At 39.7% G+C, this 24,863-nt stretch overlaps 1 protein-coding gene across 2 annotated transcripts in view; it reads left to right on the top strand.

The window, feature by feature from the left end:
• The window catches only part of LOC131104650 (IQ motif and SEC7 domain-containing protein 1-like), a 104,770-nt gene that overhangs the window by 11,642 nt on the left and 68,265 nt on the right, over positions 1-24,863 (top strand). For both annotated transcript variants that reach the window (XM_058052050.2, XM_078796666.1), the window contains exons 2-3: positions 12,000-12,032; positions 18,102-18,209. In XM_058052050.2, the coding sequence (XP_057908033.2) occupies positions 12,000-12,032; positions 18,102-18,209 (141 nt within the window). The remainder of the gene's footprint in view (positions 1-11,999; positions 12,033-18,101; positions 18,210-24,863) is intronic.

Raw genomic sequence — 24,863 nt, 5'->3', positions numbered from 1 at the left:
AATGAACCAAATCAGGCTGTTTGATTTAAGAACCTGCTTGGTTAGATGAGGGATGGACATTTGACAAAACTTTCTTGATCAATTTCTTTGTTTATATTTGTTTTTGTGGAAGTCCGTGCAGATAAAGCTACCTCTTCTTTACATCGAAACAAACCGTTCCGCTGCTGGTTGAAGCCAAGAAGTGCATTTCATTTTGCCTCCAGCTGTGATGAATCAATAATCAATCACACCTTTTTTACCAATTATAACCAATTATTGTGACCACTTGTGGTTTGAATTTTCCCTTTTTTTTCATCTGTGGATACCTCTAATTTTTTCACTTTTGTCTTCTTTAAAGGGGACGACGATGATGATATGATGATAACATGTAATAGTTGCAGTATCTTGCCGTATTTTGATGATTTAAAACACTACCAATACTTCTTTCCTATGCGCATTGCTACACATACTTATGCTAGTTCCGTTAGCAACAGCAGCATAGATACAGCGACAACACTTACTTTCTCATTGGGATGGCTGTGTCTTCCAGCACAAGAGGTGTGCTCCAGTGCTCAGGTAAAGAAAAATGGTGACGGCAAACGAGCATCTTGTTGAGTCTTTGTAGCGAAATCGAGAGCTTGGTATTATGTTGGTCCGCCTGATAAATATTTTTTCATGTTTGTCGCTACAATAGCAATATCGCTATAGCATGGTTAATATAAGTCAGTTATGTAAATCAGGGGTCTCAAACACGCGGCCCGCGGGCCAAATGTGGCCCGCAGGACACTAGTTTGAGGCCCCCGCCTTGATATGAAAGTTTAATGTTAGTGCGGCCTTCGCAAGTTTGATATGGATGCTGTATGGTATCATGTACCCAGAAAAAATGATTACGTTTGATTAATGTTCATGTTAAAGGTTAAATAACTGTTAATAGTTATCCTCTCTATCCATGTGGAAGTGGTAAGTTTTTGGCTATTTAAATTTCAAGGAAATAACTTGAAGGCTACCGTTTAGGTTGCTAGCTCTCTAGTTTGCGAGTTAGCATGTGTCTCAAGACCCTGCAGTTGCGCAATATGTTGTAAATAAAAAAAGTATAAATGTGACTATAGTCGTGTTTTGTCATGTCTACAGGGCTCTAATAATGCTTTGTTCATTTTAATCTGAAAAAAATCATTTGTCTACCCACCAACTATATGTGCTTTCTTAAGTTTTTATTATTTGCCCTTTTATTATTATTATATTTATTTATTATTGATTGATTGATTTTCTTTATTATTGATTTGTTTATTAATTTTTCATCTTATTTTGTGTAGAAAAATCAAAAGTAAGATATTTGAGAACAGTGGAATGTTTTATCAGAGCTTTTCTTGTAGAAAATCGTAACCAAAGCAAAGTTTATTCATTTTTCTGTTTTTAATAAATGCGTTTTTTTTTTTTTGTTTTTTTTTGGGAAAACCTGATGTGGCCCAGCCTTGCCCAGACCCTAGCTCCAGTGGCCCCTAGGTAAATTGAGTTTGAGACCCCTGATGTAAATGGAACACTGTTGGTGTTTCAAAATAGGTATTTCCCATGATGTCCTTTGTTAGCTAGCTCATATTAAGTGGTTTTCCTGTGCTAGATTGCACAAAAAAGGGAAAGGAATATATGTTAAGGATTCCAAAAAGTGCACTTCCCCTTTAAGAACCAATTTGTTATTTCCATAGAGGACAATGTTTCCATTTCTGTTAGCAGTAAGGCATTTTTTTTTCACAATGTGTGGGCTGTCTCAATTGGCTGAAAACATCAGGTCAATTTCTGGTCCAACAAAGCATCCATCTATCCACATCCATTCTTCTGCTATGTGCCGATCTAGGGAGAAAAAAGTCAGATTTTCTCTATTATGCTTTTTCAGGCCAGGATCATGTTGGGAGTCAAAGTTGAAATAACTATTCAATCCCTATTGTTTGTATCACTACTTTAAAGTGACTCATAACTTTTCTCGGTTTGAGGCGGGAAAAAAAAAAAAAAAAAGTCATTACCACCCAACTGTGCCCTCAGCTTTAGTGCAGCATTTAGAGCAGGTGTCACCAACACGGTGCCCGCGGGCACCCGGTCGCCCGCAAGGACCACATGAGTCGCCCGCGGGCCGTTTCCAAAAATAGCACATCTCATAGAGAGCTGCGTCTAAAAATTAATTTTGTTCTGTTGCTATTATTTTTTTAATCACACTTGTATGTATATAGATTTAAAAAATACTATCTTAAAAATACTTTAAGGTTAACGCGCACAATATTTACCTATGGGCAGTAAAGTAGAGCTTGTGGGATGTGGAGAGTAAGCTAGCGGGCGCTGTATGCACTTTCGTACCCCAAAAACATGGCAGAAAAAAGAAAGAAAACGTATCTCTTTCACAGTGAATGGGAAGAGGAGTTCTTTTTTACGACTGTAAAAGAAACCTGCGTGTGTCTGATTTGCGGGACGACCGTGGCGACAGCAAAACGGCACAATGTGGAGAGACATTTCAATACGTGTCACAAAAGCTACCATGATAAATATCCACCTGCAAGCGCCCTACGGGCAGAAAAAGCCTGTGAGCTAAAGACCGCTCTGGGTAAGCAACAGTCTTTTTTTACGAGGCCGGCCAAAAACTCACAAAAAGCAACCGAAGCCTCGTTTAGAGCTACACATTTTCTGATCAAGAAAAAAAAGGCATTTACAGATGGAGAAGTTGTCAAAGAAGCGATGTTATTAATTGCTAACACTGTATTTAAAGACGAGAAAAATGGAAGCGACCTAATCTCCACTCTTTCCGACGTCCAACTGGGGGCATCTACGATGGCAAGACGAGTATCAGCTATGTCCAGTAACTTGGTCGATCAGTTGGAGCAGGATCTGGCGAAGTGCAAGTGGTTTAGCCTCCAGTGCGATGAGTCCGTGGACAGCAGCAGTACAGCGCAGTTATTGGTTTTTATCCGGATGGTGTTTAATGATTTCTCCACAAAAGAAGAACTCCTGACACTACTGCCCTTAAAGACAACTACGAGAGGAGTTGACATTTATAACACGGTGAAGGAGTTTTTCGTGCAGAAAAAGGTGCCATTGGAAAAGCTGGTAGCGGTGACAACAGACGGGGCTCCTGCTATGGTCGGCCGACAGACAGGTTTCATCGCTCACTGTAAACGTGACCCAGACTTCCCCAAATTTCTGCATTACCATTGCATCATTCACCAGCAGGCGTTGTGTGCGAAAGTGATCGGCTTTGGGCACGTGATGACTCTCGTTGTGAAAATCATAAACAACATCCGCTCCAAAGCAAAGCAGCACAGGATTTTCAAGGTACTATTAGAGGAGATGTCAGCAGAATATGGGGACCTACTGCTACACACAGAAATCAGATGGCTCAGCAGAGGACGAGTTTTGCATCGTTTTTTGTCTCTTTTGCGTGAAATCAAAGAGTTCATGCAGTCCAAAGGCGAAGATGTCTCACTGCTAGAGGACACAGAGTGGACACTTGACCTTGCATTTTTGGTGGACATTACTGGGAAACTAAACCTCCTGAACTGCCAGCTGCAAGGCAAAGGTAAGACTGTTGTCGATATGATAAGTGCTTTAAATGCATTTAAAGCCAAAATGAATGCATTCTCTGCAGATTTACAGAGAAAAAAAGTTCTGCACTTTCCCTCTGTGCAGTCAGTGCTGAAAGACAATGCTTCTGCATCTGAGACATTTGAAAAAGTGGCAGAAAAGTACATTGAAGTAATAAACAGACTTGGGCAAGAGTTTGAGAATAGGTTTTGTGACCTTCATCAGCTTGAACCATGTGTGTTCTTCATTTCCAACCCTTTCATGAATGGGGACACAGCATGCTTTGCTGAGCAGTTAAGTGCAACGTTCAACTTGGATGCTGGACAGGTGGAGATTGAAATTATAACATTGCAAAATGATCTCCATCTCAAAGCCTACCAGGCTGCACCAAACTTTTGGCGCCTTGTTGACACAGAGAAGTACAGTGGAGTATGCACAGCAGCCATGAAGGTTGCCAGCCTGTTTGGCTCAACCTATCTCTGTGAATCAGCATTTTCTGACATGAACTTCATCAAAAACAAACACAGAACACGCCTCACTGATGCACATCTGAGAGACTCACTCACAGTTGCAGTGTCAAGTTACACACCAGATTACAACACACTGGTGAACAGCATGCAATGCCAGTCTTCCCACTAACCAAGGACGGATACCAGATGTAGTCAGTGACAACATGGTAGTGCCATGGCAAAGTTGAATTAAAATATTGAAGAATTGTGTTCAATTTAAAAGTGTGTTCATGACATTTAAAAGTTATAATTTTGTTAAACATAACACAGACTTGGCCACTAGTTCAAAATGTGAAATAAAAAATGTATTACATATTTAAAAATATGTAAGTTGATTTTGTTTAACATTACATAATTGTTAACTTTTTGAAACATGTTGCAACATAGTTCATGATTTGTTAACAGGGCATGTCAGTGGCTTGTGCAAATGGGATATTTTTTGCTAAAATGTAGTGATGTAAGTGATCATCTGAAAATGTAACAAATACTGTGATTAATAGAGATAAAGTGTTGAATATTGATATCTGTTTCCCACCTTGTTGTCATTTTTGATAATCATTGTTAGAAATCATTAACATGATCAGTGTCTTTACATAGGTGAGTATTACTAATCATTATAAATAATGTATAACTAAAGGCAAACTGAGCAAATTTGTTATTTCAGAAGAGCGTATCAAACTGGTAGCCCTTCGTATGATTCAGTAACCGTGAAGTAGCTCTCAGTTTCAAAAAGGTTGGTGACCCCTGATTTAGAGAGTTTCAGCTCATTGTTTAGCTGTGTCATGGTCGCTGAGCACATAGTGTTGTTTTCAGCTTAGAGCAGGAAGCAGACACAGTGAGTGACCTGCTGGTGAACACGGGCCCCTTCACCATACAGGAAATAACCCAGCGAGCAGAAAACACAAGATAGGGTTGGAGTCCTCAATTGGACTGAAATGGGATTTAAGGTAATGAATCTGATAGGTGAAGCTTCTGCTGAGAAATATGTAATTCGTTGACTGGCTGGTAAGTAGCAAAAATGACACAAGATGATGATTATGATAACTTGTAATCAATCAAATCTGGTGGCACATTGACTCCCATGCCCAAACCTTGCCGGGATGGAATTTTTGGTTATTGTGGCAAGCATAGTAGTTTATATAACATTCTCATTTGAATTTCCCAGATGAATAAGCCTTACAGGATCCCAACGTATTGTATAAACAAAGTTATTGTGAGATTAGGTGCTGGGTGTGTGACCCAAGATGGCTGAATAAACAAACAATGATGGGAATATTATTGTTATCTACATCTTATTATTACTTAAACTCCTCTATGGCAACTGTTGGTATCAGATTCATTCTATACATGCATTCATACAAGGTCAGACACATTCATTCATTCATTTTCTACCCAGCTGTCTTTGGGCAAGAGGCGGGGTACACCCCTGGACTGGTCGCCAGCCAATCACAGGGCACATATAGACAAACAACCATTCACACTCACATTCATACCTATGGACAATTGAACCCTGGTCTCCTAGCTGTGAGTTCTGCGCGTTAACCACTCGACCTCGGTGCCGCCAGGTCAGACACATTTGTAGGTTAAATAAAAGGTAAATAAAGTAAAGAAACAAAAAAGTTTTTATTTTCGAAAAGTACATATAATGCCATTTTGTTTCATTATGTTTTAAAAATTAAATCAGTTCTGGTGGTGTGAGGTCGACCAGTTGATTTTCGTTTCAATGCAGATCCAGTAGCTCTGAAGTCGGTAACCCATAACAAGATCGTGTTTCGAGCTGATGCGGGATCATGTCTACCAAGATTGAAGTGCAAACGGAACGCTCGTTATGGTACAGTTACAGATTTGTTTGTTTTGATAAACATTTCCACAATTAAAGCACGATGCTCAACTGTTCAATTCATGGCATCAACTGAAAAACAACAAAAACAATGGCATTATGTGTACTTTTTGAAATAAAAACACTTTTTTGTTTCTTTATTTGCCTTTTATTTAACCTACAAATATGTCAGATCATTTTGCCTGACCCTGTACCTGACGTCATTCAGTTTAATAATCCCCAACAGTTTAAAGTTCAGTTGAAACTTTGCTCATTCCAGATACTTTGACCACCAATTTATTGTAAGTAGCTGTAGTAGAAGTTTATTTTACGTAGTGTGTGAGTGCCACATTACTTCACAAAAGCAGCCGGGAGATCATACATCAGAAACACATTAACGATACATCATTTTCACACCGTAAACCGTAACGTTAGGACTTGATGAACTCATTAAAGCTGCTTAACCACACACATTTCTTGCTGTAATTTGCTGCTGATTAATAAAGATCATTTACATCGCCAAGGAACCTTACACATGATGAATGTACTCCATTTATGCAGTGGACTGAAACGCAGACATACGGAGGCACACGTGCATGCATCTCATCGAGAGAGGCAAAGTGTTTTTTACTCGACAGCAGCCTTCTGGTTCTTATAAAATACTGACGATAAACATGAAATACTCAGCCAGAACGTTGAGCTTCGCAGTGCTTCTCGGATGAAGCTGTCAAATGTGAGTGAGCTGTTATAGCTGACCACAGCTTCAAGTCGTTGGATGTTGGTGACACGCCTGTGGAGAGGAGGCATGAGGTACAAAAAGTTTGGACGGAGATTTATTCCGATTCATCACGATTCATCGCAATGCTAGACATGTTTGCCTCTTTTGTGATATGTTGCGGACCAAACCACTAACTGTTTGTGTTTGGTTCATATTGATTTACTCCGACTAGGGCACGGGTTGGCAACCTTTACTATCAAAAGACCAAGTAAAGAAAAATAGTCTGGAGCTGCAAAACATCCCAGAACTTTTGACCTTTTATAGGTTTTCTTCATTTTCTGCCGCCTTTTCCTCACGAGGGTCGCGGGGGTGCTGGAGCCTATCCCAGCTGTCTTTGGGCGAGAGGTGGGGTACACTCTGGACTGGTCACCAGCCAATCACAGGACAAACAACCATTCACACTCACATTCATACCTATGGACAATTTGGAGTCACCAATTAACCTAGCATGTTTTTGGAAGGGAAACCAGAGTACCCGGAGAAAACCCATGCATGCACGGGGAGAACATGCAAACTCCACACAGAGATGGCCGAGGGTGGAATTGACCCCTGGTCTCCTAGCTGTGAGGTCTGCGTGCTAACCACTCCCATAGCCTGCGTATGTAAACAAAAAGTTATAGTAGTGTAAAGGTGACTAATGGCGTGTTATTTCATGTGTACATGATTCGAATAATAGTAAAAAAAACATATTTAGAAAGTAATAAACATGTTTTCTTTGCTCTAACTATGAAAATATTCCATATATTAACAGTGAATCGTGCTTTAGTGAAATTCATTCACTGCGGTCCAGTTTGGAACCAGTTAACCACAATAAACGAGGGACAATTGTATGGAAGCAGAAGCATAACATTTGATCAAAGTTACTTAAGACTTGTCAGATTAAAACATATCATATCATCATAGTCGCGTCTTTTTGTTAATTCACCACTTCTCGGTACCGCACCCTAAGCATCTTGGGAACTGTAATTCTTTTAGTGTAAACAAGCTACACATCAACATAAATGATAGTAGTAGCAGGTACAACTCTTGTCATTATTTTAACTTATTTTATTTTAGCCATAGTTTTCCGTTGCACCAAGTTGAATTTTGCATGCTATGCAGCTGCGGCTTAGCAGTGAGCCTGCGTATTAGCAATGTAGTGTAAACAAAAAGTAATAGTAGTGTAAAGGTGACTAATGGAGTATTATTTCATGTCTACATGATTCCAATAATAGTAAAAAAAACATATTTAGAAAGTAATAAACTGACGATTATATGGAAGTGGCAGTGCGCAAGGCAGGATTGGAAACCTCCTATTATGTGCTTCACACACTGTAAACCTTGCAATGCTCCTGGCATTCCCAATGTCACTCGTTCTGTCCAAACAGAACATTTGATGAAAGTTACTTAAGATTTGTCAGATTAAAACCTCATCGCTTCTATCATGATAGTAGCGTCTTTTTGTTAATTCACCACTTCTCGGTACCGCACCCTAAGCATCTTGGGAACTGTAATTCTTTTAGTGTAAACAAGCTACACATCAACATAAATGATAGTAGTAGCAGGTACAACTCTTGTCATTATTTTTACTTATTTTATTTTAGCCATAGTTTACCGTTGAATTAAGTTGAATTTTATGTAATGGACATTACAAAAGAGGACAAATGTTAGTCTTCTTCTTGTAGAAGTGTGTTATCACATAATCAAACAGTATATTATATCACAATTTCCTCTTAACTGCAGCAAAGCAAATAGCCGCACATGCATTTCATTTAGTGTCTGAGCCATCTGCTTTTTTTATTTATGTAATAATAAAGAAGGAAAGTGACTCCTCCAGGCTCAAAACTCTTCACAAACAGCGGGATTGTAATTGTAACGAAGCAGGCCTTCCCTTGTGGTAAAAAGGCTTAAGCGAGGGAGCGTGTGAGCCTCCATGGGCAGTGAGTGGCTGCACAGTAGATACTGTTCCAGTTCATTTGAAGCAAGGCAGGCGGCTATGATTAAATGAGCAGACTTGTGCATTATGGCACTCGTGTCCAGTTGCACTTACTCTTGCAGAAACGCAGATTGATAAACTCTGAGTCAGCAGCTTTCCGGGGGCTGGGTGTGTGCTCTGTCCATTTCCTCCCCCCCCCCCCCTTTTCTCAATAGGAAACAACCTGTCCTCCGTACGGCAGACTCAGGGAAAAAAAGGCAGTAGCATCAATGCATGCAGAACAAAACAGAGCATGACATGTCGTTGGAGAAAGACCTAACGTTTTGTTAGGTAGATGTGCCTCGATAAACTAGCGGAGGACCTTGAATCTTGTGGTGTGATACCTCCCTGGGATTTGGCATTTACTGCATTATTAAAATTGCTTTGGGAATACATCGGATTGAATCGCGGCAGCCAGTATCTGTGCGCAAAGGAAAGAAGTTTAACTTGCTCACAGATATCCATCATCCTGCGAATAGTTGACGCCATGAAATATGGGAATCATTTATTTTATGGCTGCACAAATGAGTTTTGTCTCCACTACAGGAGTGTTTTATGAATATGTACTACAACTGTGGAGGACTTTTTTTTTTTTTTTAACGGTGTGACCGGTGTACCGCAAATCCAATGGACTCAACTTTGTAAATTGCTGTCAGTCAGTTACATCGATCCAACTTCACGTGTGTTACAGCTTTCAAGGGACGTGAAAAGACGGTGGCTCAGGCCGAGAAGACGTTAAGTGATGTTGTCTGGCGTGACCACAAAAATTAGTTGCAGTAATTTGCAGTGGGGCGGAGAAGGAGGAGCTGTCCAGGGTCCTGCGCGCTTTTGCCCTCCTTTGAAACATCGAGCAGAAGGCAATCCAAAAAGACAGACACGTATCATTCTGCAAAATATATGTGAGAAATGGTTCTGGTGTGGCCATTTATTCTTTTCTGTGATGCATTGTATACACAGCAATCGATAGCTTCAGTAATTGGCATTGGCTCCGGACTCTGGCTTGTGTGTCAATGAATCTCATTGCGTTATATTGACCCAGCTCTAGTTTTCAACCTCAGCCCCGACTGCACACTAGTAATGGGGCTGGCTCTGAAGAGAACGCCACAGTCTGATGTACGCTTTATGTAATAATTAGGACACTTTTGTTCATATTTGCTGAACAGACAATCAGAATTGGATCATTTGCTGTTACAGAATTCTGGGTCAAGAGGAGGTTCGCAAAGGCAGACAAAAACACATAATGTAACAAAGAATAATGAGAAAGGAAGGAAAGAAATCCTTCAGCCAATTGAGAATTGGCTGCAGCTTGACACGGAACGGAAGTTTATTAACTTGACAAAAGAGCTGAGCATCTTCACTACTTTAATGGTTTCCAAGGCAAGTCCTTTCATCATGAAAAAAGGAAAATGTGTAAAAACGCTAAGGAGCGAATATACTGTCTATACTGTTCTCTAAGGAAGCCTTGCGTTTCAAATATATTGTTTATATTTAAGAAACAAATATGCGCACGGCGGTCGAGTGGTTAGCACGCCGACCTCACAGCTAGGAGACCCAAGTTCAATCCCACCATCTCTGTGTGGCGTTTGTATGTTCTCCCCGTGCATGTGTGGGTTTTCTCCAGGTACTCCGGTTTTCTCCCACATTCCAAAAACATGCTAGGTTAATTGGTGACATAGGTATGAATGTGATTGGCCCGGTGATTGGCTGGCGATTAGTCCAGAGTGTACCCCGCCTCTCGCCCGAAGACAGCTGGGATAGGCTCCAGCACCCCCCTGCGACCCTCGTGAGGATAAGCGGTAGAAAATGAATGAATAAATATGCGTTACCCCTTTAAATATACCAAACTTGAATCTGACATGTATTTGCATATTTATATATAGGACATATATATTTAATTGGCGACTCCAAATTGTCCATAGGTATGAATGTGAGTGTGAATGGTTGTTTGTCTATATGTGCCCTGTGATTGGCTGGCTATCAGTGCTGGGTGTACCCCGCCTCTCGCCTGAAGACAGCTGGGATAGGCTCCACCACCCCCCTGCGACCCTCATGAGGATAAGCGGTAGAAAATGAATGAATATGCGTTACCCCTTTAAATATACCGAACTTGAATCTGACATTTATTTGCATATTGCATATTTATATATAGGACATATATATTTTTCACTCACAACAAGCCAGCCAGCAGAGTTGTATTCGGCGATGTGGCGCCTTTGTTCCCGCATATCTGTTCATAATGTCCATGTTTAATGTTGCTGCTGGGTCACAGAAGCCTTGGCGGCTGTTGCCATGGAGAAGAAGCAGGATACTTTATGTTTGCACACATCCACTACATTCTCTGCAGTCTTATCCTGCAATATCTGCTTTTATTAATGTCCACTGCTGATCATCATGCCTTGGATTGTTCCTTTAACACATGTTACAGTACTGAGTCTGGATTTGATTGGGTTTATATGATTAAGTTACTGCTGCACAATGAGATAACACAATATGAGAAGCACCCATGCAGTTGATTGATTGTTGATGATGGTGGTGTGTGTTGGGTGTTTTTTTTTTTTGATGATTTGATTTATTCTGTCCTGCGACCCTAGTGAGGACAAGCAGTGTAGAAAATGGTTGTATGGAAAGAATAGGGTAGGATTTTTCATGAAAATAAAAAATTAATGTGAAAGAAATGAATGGATAGCAGCGTAGCCGTGGCTGTTTTTCTGTTTTATTCTGTTGGTTTGCAGTCGGGATGGTCTCCAGATGAACACAAAAAAAAAGCATTATAGAAAATGAATGGATGGATGCTGTCAGTTGCTTTTTCCTCTCTACAAAGTGCTGTGGTTTCTTTTGTCAGACATTTGAACAAACGTAACGGTTACTGATTGTAAAAGTACCAGATGGAGGGATAGATTTACTCCTTTTGGACATGTGGAACTGTGAACTGATTATGTGATGCATTCAATTGTAATCCGATGCATGTTCAAATGAAATAAAACCATTACCATTACATTTCACATTCAATATTACAAAACTTACCAACTAGCACATCTGTAGCTTGCTTAATTTCGCCTCATGACCTTGGCGTACGTTGTTAGAAATGGACATTAGCTTTTTGATTCTGGGATTTAAAAAAAATACACTATAGACTGGATGCGTGTGCATTGTTTTCCAGAAACGTAACATAAAAAGCATCCTGTAAACATTGTTTTGACAAGACTTTAAAGAAGTAGCATTCATTTTCAGTATAGTTCTATTCTCTGACAGTTAGCTAAACCTGCCTGGTTCAGTGTTGCTGATTCAAGTAATGCTGGTAAATAAGTCATTTTATGATACTGGCATGTCTGGAACATCCTGTTTTCTACAAGCTCAACGGAAATGACTCAGTCACTCCATTTTTTTGTCTTTCAGGTCTGATGCGGACACATCATCCAGGATGGTCAGGTATGTCCAGTTACTTCTAATATTGTATTGTTTTGTACAGTATTCATTGAATTATAAGTCGGTTTTTGATGTACAAGTTAGTCAAGGCAGCTATTTATTACTTTCTTATTGTTTATGTGCATCTATGGATGTTCATCTTATGTTTGTAGCTTGCTGTTTGCTCCATTGTTTACACTCCGGAGCAGCTGTTAGCTTTGAGCACCCCTTCGCTATGTGGAGTGCTTGGAGATCCCCGCAGAGATACAAAGGAGGAGAGGCTGCATAGCGGGAGTGAAGAGCAAAAAGTCGGTGTAAAGGTTGCCGTATAAAGACGGTATCAACCATGTTTACCGTTTGATTGCACTGAAGATTGAAGATTGGATTAACTTTTTATATATTTATTTAAAGATAATATTCTATTTTATTTCAGTGGCTATTGTTTACATTTTAATAAAACTTTGCACGCATATTTGGCTTTGACTTTTGTCACTTTGTGGAAAAAATATGGGGATATATATGGTATATCGATATTCAACTAGACTCGGCAGCAGATTCCCTTTTAAATTCCTGTGACGTGTACACACAGCAGAGACCTGTTGTCATGACATCCATCACCGTGCTTATATCACCCATCACATAGTGACACACAAGTCAGCCTGCCTGCTTTAACATTTTGAGCTGTACATGCCTTGGTAGATTTCATTAACATTAATAATGAAAAAGCCTGTGAACTTGGCACAGGCACCATAAATAAAGAAATAAAAATGATCTCCCAAAGGATCAGGGGTTTCATTCAAGTGTGTGCGTTTCGGGAGAGCAAGACGGCCATGGCCGATAATGGCGGATTACTCTCATACACACTCGCTAGTGAGAGAGGAATAACAACAAGGCGGTGTTTAATTGGTGTGCTGTTCTGTAATCAGGATGGATGGCTTCATTCAGATGTGATTAGAATCAAGGCGGGGGTGGTAGACAGGCTCTTGAAAGCCTCACTGACCCGCTTGTATTGGATTGTTCTTCAGAGAACGTCGTGTGATCGACATGCTCTTCAAATCCTTCATCTTTTTGCAGCCTGTCATTCACAAAGTCAGAAGAGACAACATTATTATTATTATTATTATTGTTGTTGTTATTATTATTATTATTATTATTCATTTCCTCCGCTTTTTCCTCACGAGGGTCGCGGGGGTGCTGGAGCCTATCCCAGCTGTCTTTGGGCGAGAGGCGGGGTACACCCTGGACTGGTGGCCAGCCAATCACAGGGCACATATAGACAAACAACCATTCACACTCACATTCATACCTATGGACAATTTGGAGTCGCCAATTAACCTAGCATGTTTTTGGAATGTGATGACAGAGATGGCCTAGGGTGGAATTGAACCCTGGTCTCCTAGCTGTGAGGCCTGCGCGCTAACCACTTGACCGCCATGCCGCCCATTTTTATTTTTATTTTTATTTTTATTTTTATTTTTATTTTTATTTTTATTTTTATTTTTATTTTTATTTTTATTTTTATTTTTATTTTTATTTTTATTTTTATTTTTATTTTTATTTTTATTTTTATTTTTATTTTATTATGACACTGATTTCAATGGACACTCTCCTAAGGTCTGCTTTATTTTAATGTGTGCCAGTTGAAAGGCTAATTAAATGTCCCAAAAGGTTGAGATGATTTATGTCTGATTGTGTAGCCTTTCAGTGTTGCATAGTCTCTCATTTCCTGCAGTTGATTACCTTTGTTTGGTCCCATGGACATGGTATCATGGGTCATCATACCAGAGGAGCTAAATGTGTTTCTTTGCTTGTCAACCTATTAACAATTTGTATGTACCACACTGACTTACGACTTTAAGGGGGATCCAGGGAACAGAAAACACAACCATTTTTATGACTGCTTTGTGTTTAACACTGAAGACAGCATCAAGTGGAGATGTCATTCACGGGCAAGTTAAGCCCTGCAAAGGATGCCCCCAATGCGGTCCAGTGACACATCAGGACAGTTCAGGGACAAGATGTGACAGTATCCTTCCAGTTTGTTCTCCCACCCTGCTCTCCTTAGCTGAAGTTCCCCCAGAGGGAGCGCACTATCCCAGCCTAATCGCTCGGTTGCCATGGAGAGTGATGCTCATCCTTGTTTTATTCACGTCCCCCTTTAACCCACCGGAATGGATTTCAGCTCTCACCAATCAGGCATTGTTCTGTAGATGCCATGCAGTAATGAAAGAACATGTTACACGAGTGTGCAGATCGAAGAAGGTACAATAGAACCTACTAGTGCTGGTGTACCGTTGTTGCATGGAAACAGTGTACTGAGAGCCTCCATTTCTTTTCAGTTGAATTGGAAAAAAAAGTTTTTGTGCTTGCATAGCTGTCTTTGGCTTCCTATCATATCCCCTAACCATGCATGGCTAAAATGATCCATAGTTGTGAATGTGAGCACGAGTGGCAATCAGTCTAGTGTGTACCCCATCTCTCATCCAAAGTCAGCCTCCACCTCACCCGTGACCCTATTGAGGACAAGTGATATAGAAAAGAGATGGATGGATCGATTTGACAGCACCATAAGTCTGTCCACTCTTTTGGCTGTAGGCCATACTCTCCAAGCCTATTTTACTGTAGTAGTTGATTGCAATAAAGTGCTTACTCAAACTTTCTTCGGTCTCACTCACATTTTAAAGCTCTACTTTACTTAGAACCTCCTTAAAATCCAACAGCGCAAAAAGTTTGTACAATTTTGATCAGGAGTGTATACAAGAGAATAGACGATAGAAACAAATATAACATTAGGTGATGAGGCCAAAGAAGAATTAAATCGTTAACATAATGGGCCCTAATTTCGTAGACAAAGCGCAGCTCGGCGCACCCTCTGCGCACACATTCAGATGCTTCCATTAAATAGTTGTAGCTGTCATTGTTTTTTGCACTGAAATGTGTGTGACACTCTGAAAAATCTGTCTGGTTTTGGTGACGTATGTCCAATTGCGTCTGTCAGCCAATTTACCACTGCGCTTGCCGCGCTTCTCCTGTGCCAAGAATAGACTAGGTCAGAGATGGCGAGCTGTAGGGCACCGTTCGTGCGCTGTTTTGTCATGAAATTGTCACTGCGCTAAACTGAAAATGTGGACACCTAGCCCCGGTTTACCAAATTGCCTGCTCACATTGGTGCGCTGGATGAAATTACCACTGAGTGGGGTGCGCCATGGTGCGCCACACTACACAATAAGAGTAGGTGATTAACTCATTCAGTACCAAAGACGTATTTGTATCTTTTTTCATAAACCCCAATGCCTGGGGCCGGCCCTCATGGGGTTGGGCACTAGTAACTGTCAGGGGATGCGCAAGAGCCTCTCATTATAATGCAGAACTACCAACATGTACAAATTCATAGTATTCAACATGGATTTTGACTTTTCGATACGCTTGCACTCCATTTTGTTGCATTTTCTTGGTTTCACTTTCACGGTCAGTCTGTACAGTACAGATAAATTAATGACTATTATCACTTTCTCTAGTATTTCTAATCAGGGGTCGCCAATTAACCTAGCATATTTTTGGAATGTGGGAGTACCCGGAGAAAACCCACGCATGCACAGGGAGAACATGCAAACTCCACACAGAGATGCTTAAGCGGAGAAACAGCAGGTCCTCTATAAGTAGGTTAAACAATATCATACACACACACGCTGGCGTCTACCACAATTAACAATTCTAATTGAAATCCTGTCATTTTGTGGCAAAATGTCACTCAGGCACGGAAAATGCTAAAAAAAATAAATAAATAAATGAACTCCTCAGAACAGTCAGTGTAATTATTTCATGGCAGGAAACTAATTCAAGTCTTTCTCCCATTGTAGCGTCAGAGGAGTGAAAGGTGGCATTAGCAGTTCTGAAATTAATAATTCGTTATGCCAAAACAACAGCAAATGCTGGCAGCTGTGACATACTTACTCAATGATATTACTGAGGGCTTCAGTGCAGCATTCATCAAATATAGTGAGCTGCACCAAAGGAAACTCACGCAACACACATGGAGAATTTGTAAAAAAAATAGAGATTTTCATCAAACCAGATGCCGCTTTATGTTTTTATATATACTATACTCTATGTACCAAAAAAAGATATAATTTTCCAGAAGAACAACCGGCAATTTGTTGGTGTTTGATTGTATGTTGGCAGCTGAAGAAACATCTCTGCCTTGTGTTTGATGGGTTCACGGCTCAGTGAAAGCTTGAGCCCACAGTAGTGTCTTTGTGGAAATGGTGTCCAGTCAAAGAAGATGACAAATGTCACAGCTACTGTATAATCAGTCGAGCGCATAACTGCTTTCGCCATACCGCAAGGAACAGAATAGGAAAAACACTACAGTTGTCCCTCGCCATTTTGCAGTTTGAAATGTGTAGCTTCACTCTATTAGTTAAAAAAAATATTAAAATATATAATCTACTATTATATATATTTTATATTATTTTATTATTATAATAAAATACTTTTTTTCTTTTTTATGATTTATTTTATTATATGTTTAATTGTTTTTATTATTATATTTATATTTTTTATTATAATATATATTAAAAGACCTATAAATGTAGTTAGAATATTGTATTCTCACGTTAAATGATGCCAAAGTTTCAGATAATGAGGTTTGCGTATTTGGATGTGAGCCCTGAAAGAAGTTTAGGATGGCTCAAAAAACGCTCTGTTTCAGAAAGCCTTTTCTAACTCTGGCTGTATGTGATGTCACAGAGAGCCGTGCTTTCTTATATTCTTTATTGTCGGCGCTTCAGTCTGTTTGCAGTTGTTTGCTATGTCTCAGAGGAAATATTTCTACGAGGCAAGCTCAGGCAGAAGTGGTTGGAGTTGGTGATGCCCGGCAAGAGAAAACAATTTTCATTTGACAGCAGTATTTCCCACAGGACTGTTTTTAGGAAATGATGCGAAGGTGAAATATCCACCAAACTGTTGCTGAAGCAAGATGCATTGCTATCGAACACGCTATGCTGCTGCTGTGCGTCCACAGCATTGGCCAGGAGAAGCTACCCGCTCTCACCAGGAAATATGCTTTAATGTCGGACACCCTGTGCCTCCAAACAGCAAGGAAGAGAGGGAGGGAGGAAGAGAGTGAGGGAGGGAGAGAAATATGCTAAGGTCCATATCGCCCAACCCTAGTAGATATAGATAGATAGCTCTAAATATGTATGTATATATATATAGATACTGATATTACACCAATTTGCTTTGCAATGACCTACAGTGGATTGGTTTCAGCATCTTTAATGCATTATACCATATATGTATCATATATAATCCAATAATACCAAATTCTGCATGCAAAAAGATTTTGGACACCCCTGTACTATAAAGTCACACTGACATTTTTTTTTTTTTACTATTTATTTATATAATGAACATGGATGAGGAAATGAGTGGTGTCGACAATACGGGGGAACTGCTGTTGTAATGTGTTTTTTTTTTTGTGTGTGTTCAGCACTTCCCAACAACATTGTGTTCATTGCTATTCATAAGACACGGCAATGCAACAGGTTTGCAACAAACCCTCGCTCCTGGCGGAGATCTTAATTTCTATCTGCAGAAGTCAACATCAGAAGGAACGTAGTCAGTTGCGTACTCACTTGTCAAATCCTGTCAGTTGTGATGAAATCTGATTGAAGTCCAAAACCACATCTTTTAGAGTGTGTGTTCCGATCGATCGGCCACAGATTTGTATCAGACGATATATCGGTGGAAAAAGGATGGTATCGAGATCGATCGCATTCTCTGTTTATTTTAATACAATATTATAAGTGCATTCATTTGTATGACTTTATGTGTACAGCTAAATGTCTTTAAAGTACAAAAACCCTTACTACTACATTAGAGTTAATGAACTGAGTAACACAGTAGTATGCAAAAAGTGCAAGAATAGAGGTTAAAGCAGCCCCTATAGCCACAGTGTACAACCAAGAAGGGGTAAATTGATGATGGGTGGATGAGGCAGAGTCACATTGCCGAGCTGCTTTTTATAGCTGCCCTTACATGTCCACTGTTTAGCCGTTGTGCTTTATTGTAACATGCTTTGTCCTCCTACAGGAGACATGCCTCACTTCCTGTCCAAGTCACCGAGAATCAAGGGAGCTTAGTGTCCGCTGACAACCGAGGAGCCATCCCGTGTCGCAAGTGGAAGTCTGCTTCCTTTGGGTACAGTAAGATGTTTCTTTCATGATCACCTGTGTTCACCTTTTAACCTCTGAAAGTCATCGTTAATCAATCAATGCGCTGATAATTAGTCTTTGTGTGGCTGAGAGCTGAATCCGAGTCAGAGTCGGCCCCAGCTGTTGTGCGTCTTTTTTTTTTTTTTTTTTTATGACCCAGCAAATTCAGTGTTGCAATGTTCTTTTGCTGCTCTTTGTGTGGCCAAATGCACAGCAAGCAGAGCTCATTAAGCTCGGTCTTAATGAAATATGATGCTCCTATCTACTGTATGTGCCTTCAGCTCTCCTCGCCCATTAGCCTGAGACGAGCGGCCGGCGAGCTTTTGAGAGCAGCGAGCTTTTGAGAGAGTCTCACGAGCGAGCGCTGGGAAGTAAGTGCAGGCGGCAGGCGGCGGCGGCGGCATCAGCGGGACAGACTTAGGGGGGCTTCAAAAGACTGGAGAGCGTTTTCAAAGACGCCTCCCAGGGCCGCCGTGCTTCGTCATCAAACATCCAGTGCCTAATCCATAACCCACTTTTAGCTTGTGCGCAGCCGACAAATAAATCCCAGTGTATATAATAGGAGCTTGTTCTATTTTTAAAGAGTGGTGCTCTGAAGTTTCTGATGTGTAAGATCACGGGTGGGTTGTTTTTGGTGACAGAGCAACAACAACGGCTGCTATTTCTGGCTCGTACCTCACTCATTTGTCTTCCTTCTATTTGAGACCTTTCGGTTTTGGATTGTTGCTAAGTAAGCAACACTAAACGCTTCATGCTTTTAAGTTTAATTTGCCCTCTGCAGCTTTTTCCTCTTCTTCTGAGACTCATGGTTTTGACCCTGCAAAGTTCAACCATATCACACTATAGTAATGGAAGCAATACACCAAAACAAGACAGCATAATTGTGTTTGCCTCAACAACAGAGCTTTTGGCATGTTTCCTTTCATTCAGGTGAAGAGGTCATGGAACATATTATGGAATGAGAAAACTGCTGTTTTGGAAGGTCTGACAAAATAATTAATCGGTGCCATCATGGCTTTTGCCTTGTTCAGTTCTGGACCTTGATAAAAAGGCAACATTCATAATCTGATAATAGAATAGCCAGCATGTTGGTAATGTCTGGAATGCTACATACACTGCATTCCATACATGGAACTTCTTTTTATTTCGGCTTTTCCCTCCATGGGTCGCCGCAGCAAATCAATCTCCTCCATCCAACCCTGTCTCTCTCACACCAACTACCCTCATGTCCATCCATAAACCTTCTCTTTGGTTTTCCTCTACGCCTTCTACCTGGCAGCTCTAAACGCAGCATCCTTCTACCAATATATTCACTATCTCTCCTCTGGACATGTCCCAACCATCTCAGTCTGGCCTCTCTGACTTTATCTCCAAGGCCTCTAACATGTAATGTCCCTCTGATGTACTCGGTCCTGATCCTATCCATCCTGGTCACTCCCAATATGAACCTCAGCATCCTCATCTCTTTATTTTTTACATTTGGCACACTGAAATTCAACACAGATTGACTGTAGTTCAAAAATTGTGATATTATTAGTATTATAGTCATATTATCATGTACTGTGTAATGTTACTTTATTGATACACAACAACTTATGCTTTTATTACCACAAGCAAAGTCCTTCCATGCTGACACAAACACACAATTTCTTATGCTTTTGAAATTGATGCTTTCAGATGGTTGTTTTATCATGATAGCCTAAGGATATATTTTTTTTCAGCGCAGGGTTTATTTGTTTTGATATTTGATAAAACCAAATTATAGCGTGCAATGAGAGGGTTGAAGCAGTTGCCAGCATTGTTTCAATTGATAGGAAGTAGGGTTGGGTGATATGGACCTTAGCATCACGGCGCGTCACAACGCATCACAATGCGTCACAACGCCTCAGGCCACTGCCAAAGAGTAAAAGCTCCATATCGGAGCTGTTTTTATTTTTGAGTTTGGAAACGTTAATGTTAGATGTAGGCATTCGTTGCAACGCACCCAGGAAGGAAGTTCCAGTAATTGTACCTGTTACTACATGGTTCCAGCATGTATAAAAACATATATAAAATCTTGTCCGAGGTTTTTCTAGGGATTTTAAAGGCAGTAGGCAGCATAGGTGTGTCTTTTTTAATATCTTTACAACACACAGAAAAGTCAAACGTGTGGATGATGTGCAAAATCCCCCCAAAAAGCAAAACAAGTCTACTGAGTAATATTGTGAAATGTAATAAGTTATCACTGCTGTCCCTCAGTCAGATGTCTGCAAGCTGTTTCTTATGTAACTTAAAGTATGAGCGGGAAACGGCTGGGAAGCTCGTATGGAACAAATGTTTCTGATGAGGATCGTTTTCACGGGGGAGGTTTATTCCAACATTTTTTGGCCCGGTAACATAGAATGTCAACAATGGCACTCTGCTCAGACTGTGAACAATGATACCAGGGTGTGGTAGATTAGAGCTGGGCCATATGGCCTAAAAAGAAAATCTGATTTTTTTTTCATAAATAAATCATAAATAATATGAATTAAAGTTTAAAGTATAAATAAATAAAATATTCTAACAAATTTAGCTTCAGCAACGGAACAAAAGTAAGCTTGTGGAATGAAAGTGCCAGCTGGAGACAAACTTGTTTACATTCTCATTGAAACCCGCCGCATTTCCATGCACTAAAATGGCTGTATTACCAAAATAGTTTGCTTTCTCCATTTTTACGCACAACCCGACTGTCTGTACTGTACTGTCTCAAATGTGGTTATTGTATAGTACTGTGGGGAGAGGAAGAGGAAGGTCACTAACTGATAATACACTACTTATTTTTATTGCCTTATTGTCAATGGTGTGTATTATTCTATGTATTCTATAGACCAGTGATTTTCAACCACTGTGCCGCGGCACACTAGTGTACCTTGAGAAACTGTCAGGTGTGCCGTGAGGAATTACCCAATATCACTTTTTATAACTAACATTTATTTATCATCATTTGCAAATATTATGTCAATAGCCATTATGTCAATAGTATACATGGACCCAAATATTCCAATTGCATTTGGTTTATTTGCGCAAACGGAAAGAATTGAACGGGGATGGAATATTCCTTTAACCAATCCGATTGAGGTATTTTGTGCCCGCTCAAACGGAAATTTGTCAGGGTGTCTTCTTCTTCGTGGTGTTTTTCTTCTGTTGTTTTATTGGCGGTTGGCAAGCAGCTTTCGTGCGCATTAGCGCCATCTGTGGAACAGAGTCTAAACCAGGGGTGGGCAAACTACGGCCCGGGGGCCACATCCGGCCCGCCAAGTGTTTGAATACGGCCCGCCCAATCTTTCCAAAGTATTTCATTTAAACTCAACATACAACCTGGCATCATGGCCTGAGCCAACCTTTTGATGGTTTTATCAATTTCGTTTTTTGACATGGTCTGTTGTTTACAAAGTGCTCCTGAAAAAAGGAACACAAGCACATAATAATAATAATAATAATGATAATTATTATTATTATTAGATTATTAGATTATTATAATTATTATTAGAACTATTATGATTATTATAATTATTATATTAATGCTAATTATTATATTAATGCTAATTATTATATTAATTATATATAATATTATTGTTATATTTGCATATTTTACATAATAATAATATAATAATTATTATTTTCATTTTATTTTAATTATTATAATATTTTATTATTTTTAAAATATTTAAATATAAATATAAAATAATAAATAATAATAGCAGATTGCATGACAATTTTACAGATACAGTAATACCAGGTAGACTGTTACGTGTAAAATATATAGTCTGCCCCCCCCGTAAATTTTGTCATATCAATGCGGCCCGCGAGTCAAAAAGTTTGCCCACCCCTGGTCTAAACCCTTCTATTCTTTATTCACAAGTTCAGTTTTATTAAAAAAGAAAATATATATCTATATTTAAAACATGTCCTGAGTTTAATTATAGAATATTAGCAACATTGAATTTGATCTTTTCCTGTTTAAATTTATCCCGGGTGCGTTCTTTCAGCGCATGCTCAGATATGACGTAACACGCAGATCCAGACGTTCTTCAGTGTTAAAAATGGAGGCCAGCAATCGGCACTGGACTAAGCAAAGTTTGTTTTTGATTCAAACTAAATTTCAAGACTGGATAAGACGAAAAACTGGCAATACGCAGTTTATTCCAACAAGTGAAAGAAAAACTTGAGGAAGCCGGTATCACGTGATGTTGATGTTTACGTTTTACTGGGCATGCCCTACTGACTATTCTGGTTGACTTTCACGGCGCATTTTTGGTTAGTGGTGTGCCACAAGATTGCCGTGGCTCAAAAAAGGTTGAAAAACACTGACTTAGACAAGAATCATCATCATCATCATTTATTTGTTAGCAGGCCTCTACTAGTTTCCTTAACTTTTTGTCGACTTGTATTTAAAGTTACAGGATGTAGTATTAATGCAGCAACATTGAGGTCCTGTATGGCGTTGACGCGATCTCAAGGGATGGCCTATCACCTTAATTGCGAGCAGAGGAGCTACAAAACTGAAATAGAAGTAGAAATAGAAGTGGATGCTTTCTCCCACAGGGCTGACTTACTGTAAGTCTTTGCTTCTGCTTTATAGTGCCCCCCCCCCCCTCAGTATCACTTACCTATTCTTCTTTTGCAGTCACTAGTTCCTTTCTCCCGTTTCCATATAGTTGCGTTACATCTGCATTAGTTCTGCATGGGCGCCATCGTTCCAGTTTATTTTCTGTGCTTATTTGAGTTGAGTGAAAATTGCTAACCTAATTGTTGCGCAACTGATGCTGCTGATGCCTGCGGTGAGTTTGGACTCACTCAGAGCTAAAAGAGTCATTCATCATTTATGCACTGATGTGGAGAACTAAAGGAACAAGGCTAGGTTAGTCCAGATTATTCCTGTTCTCCATAGGAAGCGTTAAACAGCTTTATATGCTACGGTCATATTAGAGAACAACAAAATCTAAATCTGTAAGATTCCTATATTATTTACAACAATTAGCTTTCAGAAACAATAAGCAACTTATGAATTAATTTGCATATTTGCACTTATTTGCATTTGACTACCGCCTACATTATTCCTGCATCGGTGCACTTTTCTGAAAAATGCAGAGTGACCCACTCCAACGTTATTAGCTGAGGTTGTTGTGTTGACCCAGCACCAGTAGAGCTGAAAGCACCGCAAGATTAACGTCAAAGACAATTACCTGATAATCCACTATGGGCATCATGCCAATGTGGAGTAGTGAGAGGCTGCGTTGTACTGGAAGGATTAGTTTCTAAACAATAATATGATACACAGGCATGTTAAAGTACATTCTCACTCTCCCATTTGTAGTATTCTGAAAACAAAAAAAATGTGTGGCTTGTCCAAAACATATAAAAATGATATTTTTGCCTTTAAAAGGATGAAACTATATACAGCATAAATGAAGAAAGGATGTACAGAGATGACTTACAGTATGTTGGTGTTTGTTCATTTTTTGCCTAAATAAAGTATTTTCAAGCATAAAAATGGCTAAATAAACAAAAATACAAAAATGAGGCTTTCAGAAGACGCTGCTCAACAATGGTCACGAGGTGAGACACACAAGCACCAGACTCGATTGCCAAAACAACAGGCTTTTATTGCAGGTTTGACGTCCACTCAGCTCTCCTAGCACATGTACCAAAACACACAAGACTTACTTTTGTCTTCTATTTCTTATTTTATATCTACTATAATGGGTAATACAAGTAAAAAAGGTGACAATTGGGGTGTGAGTTAATCTCTAAAGGGCTCCCGGCTTCGAGCTCCAATCTTAAAAATTGTATTTATAAGCTTGTAGACAGTTTTTCTGTGCTATAACTCCAAAAATATTCAATTTATTATAGTTTGTTCAGAGAATGCCACTTGACACTTCATTTGGCTCCATTGTGTGTTATTTTTTAAAGCAAAAAAAACCACTTAGCCAGTGGTGGACCGTGTACATTTTAGTGTGCATAAAAGAGAATGTTTCTTGAAATGTGGAGGATTTTGGTTATGCGGTAGCGTCTGTGTTCATTGCCTGCAGCCAGGCTACAAATAAAGTTAAACACATCATTGGAAGCAGATTCTTTCCTCTTGTTTCCTTCATCCATTATTTCCCGTCAATCTGTCTTCTGGACAGAGGTGACAGGGGGGGCTCGAAAGAGCTAAAGGTGAGGTTAGGTGGTCACAATGAGATGTAAATATCTCTGCAAATGCTTAACTTGCACTTATGGAAAGGTTATGAAACTTCTAATATCGAGAGCCACGGTCTTTTATTTGGGTTTCAACTGCCCAGCTCAATTTTACTTCACAATCATTCACAGTGCTCATTTGGTGAACGACTACTTCAGAATCTTTGATTACCTCCAGGCCGTCTAATAAGACTACAGAGTCTATTGATTTTAGGGAGAGGACCCCAAAGTGTGCCTCCTACACATGACTTTAGGGAGGAAAACAACACTATTGGCGTATTCATGAGCAATGTTCCCATGTAAGCTCATGGGTAAGTGGTAAAATGAGTTGAATCAAATGAGTCAAGTGCCCACCAAGCTTTAGTACCGTTTGAATCAGGCCTGGATTTTCACAGTGAGGTACAAAGGATGCCACATAAATAGTGAGAAATGATTGCAA

The sequence above is a fragment of the Doryrhamphus excisus genome, linkage group LG15, assembly GCF_037039965.1.
Source record: "Doryrhamphus excisus strain RoL-2023G ecotype Guam linkage group LG15, RoL_Dexc_Guam_v1.1, whole genome shotgun sequence".
In the NCBI taxonomy this organism is placed as follows: Eukaryota; Metazoa; Chordata; class Actinopteri; order Syngnathiformes; family Syngnathidae; genus Doryrhamphus; species Doryrhamphus excisus.
This window is presented reverse-complemented; position numbering and strand designations above follow the sequence as displayed.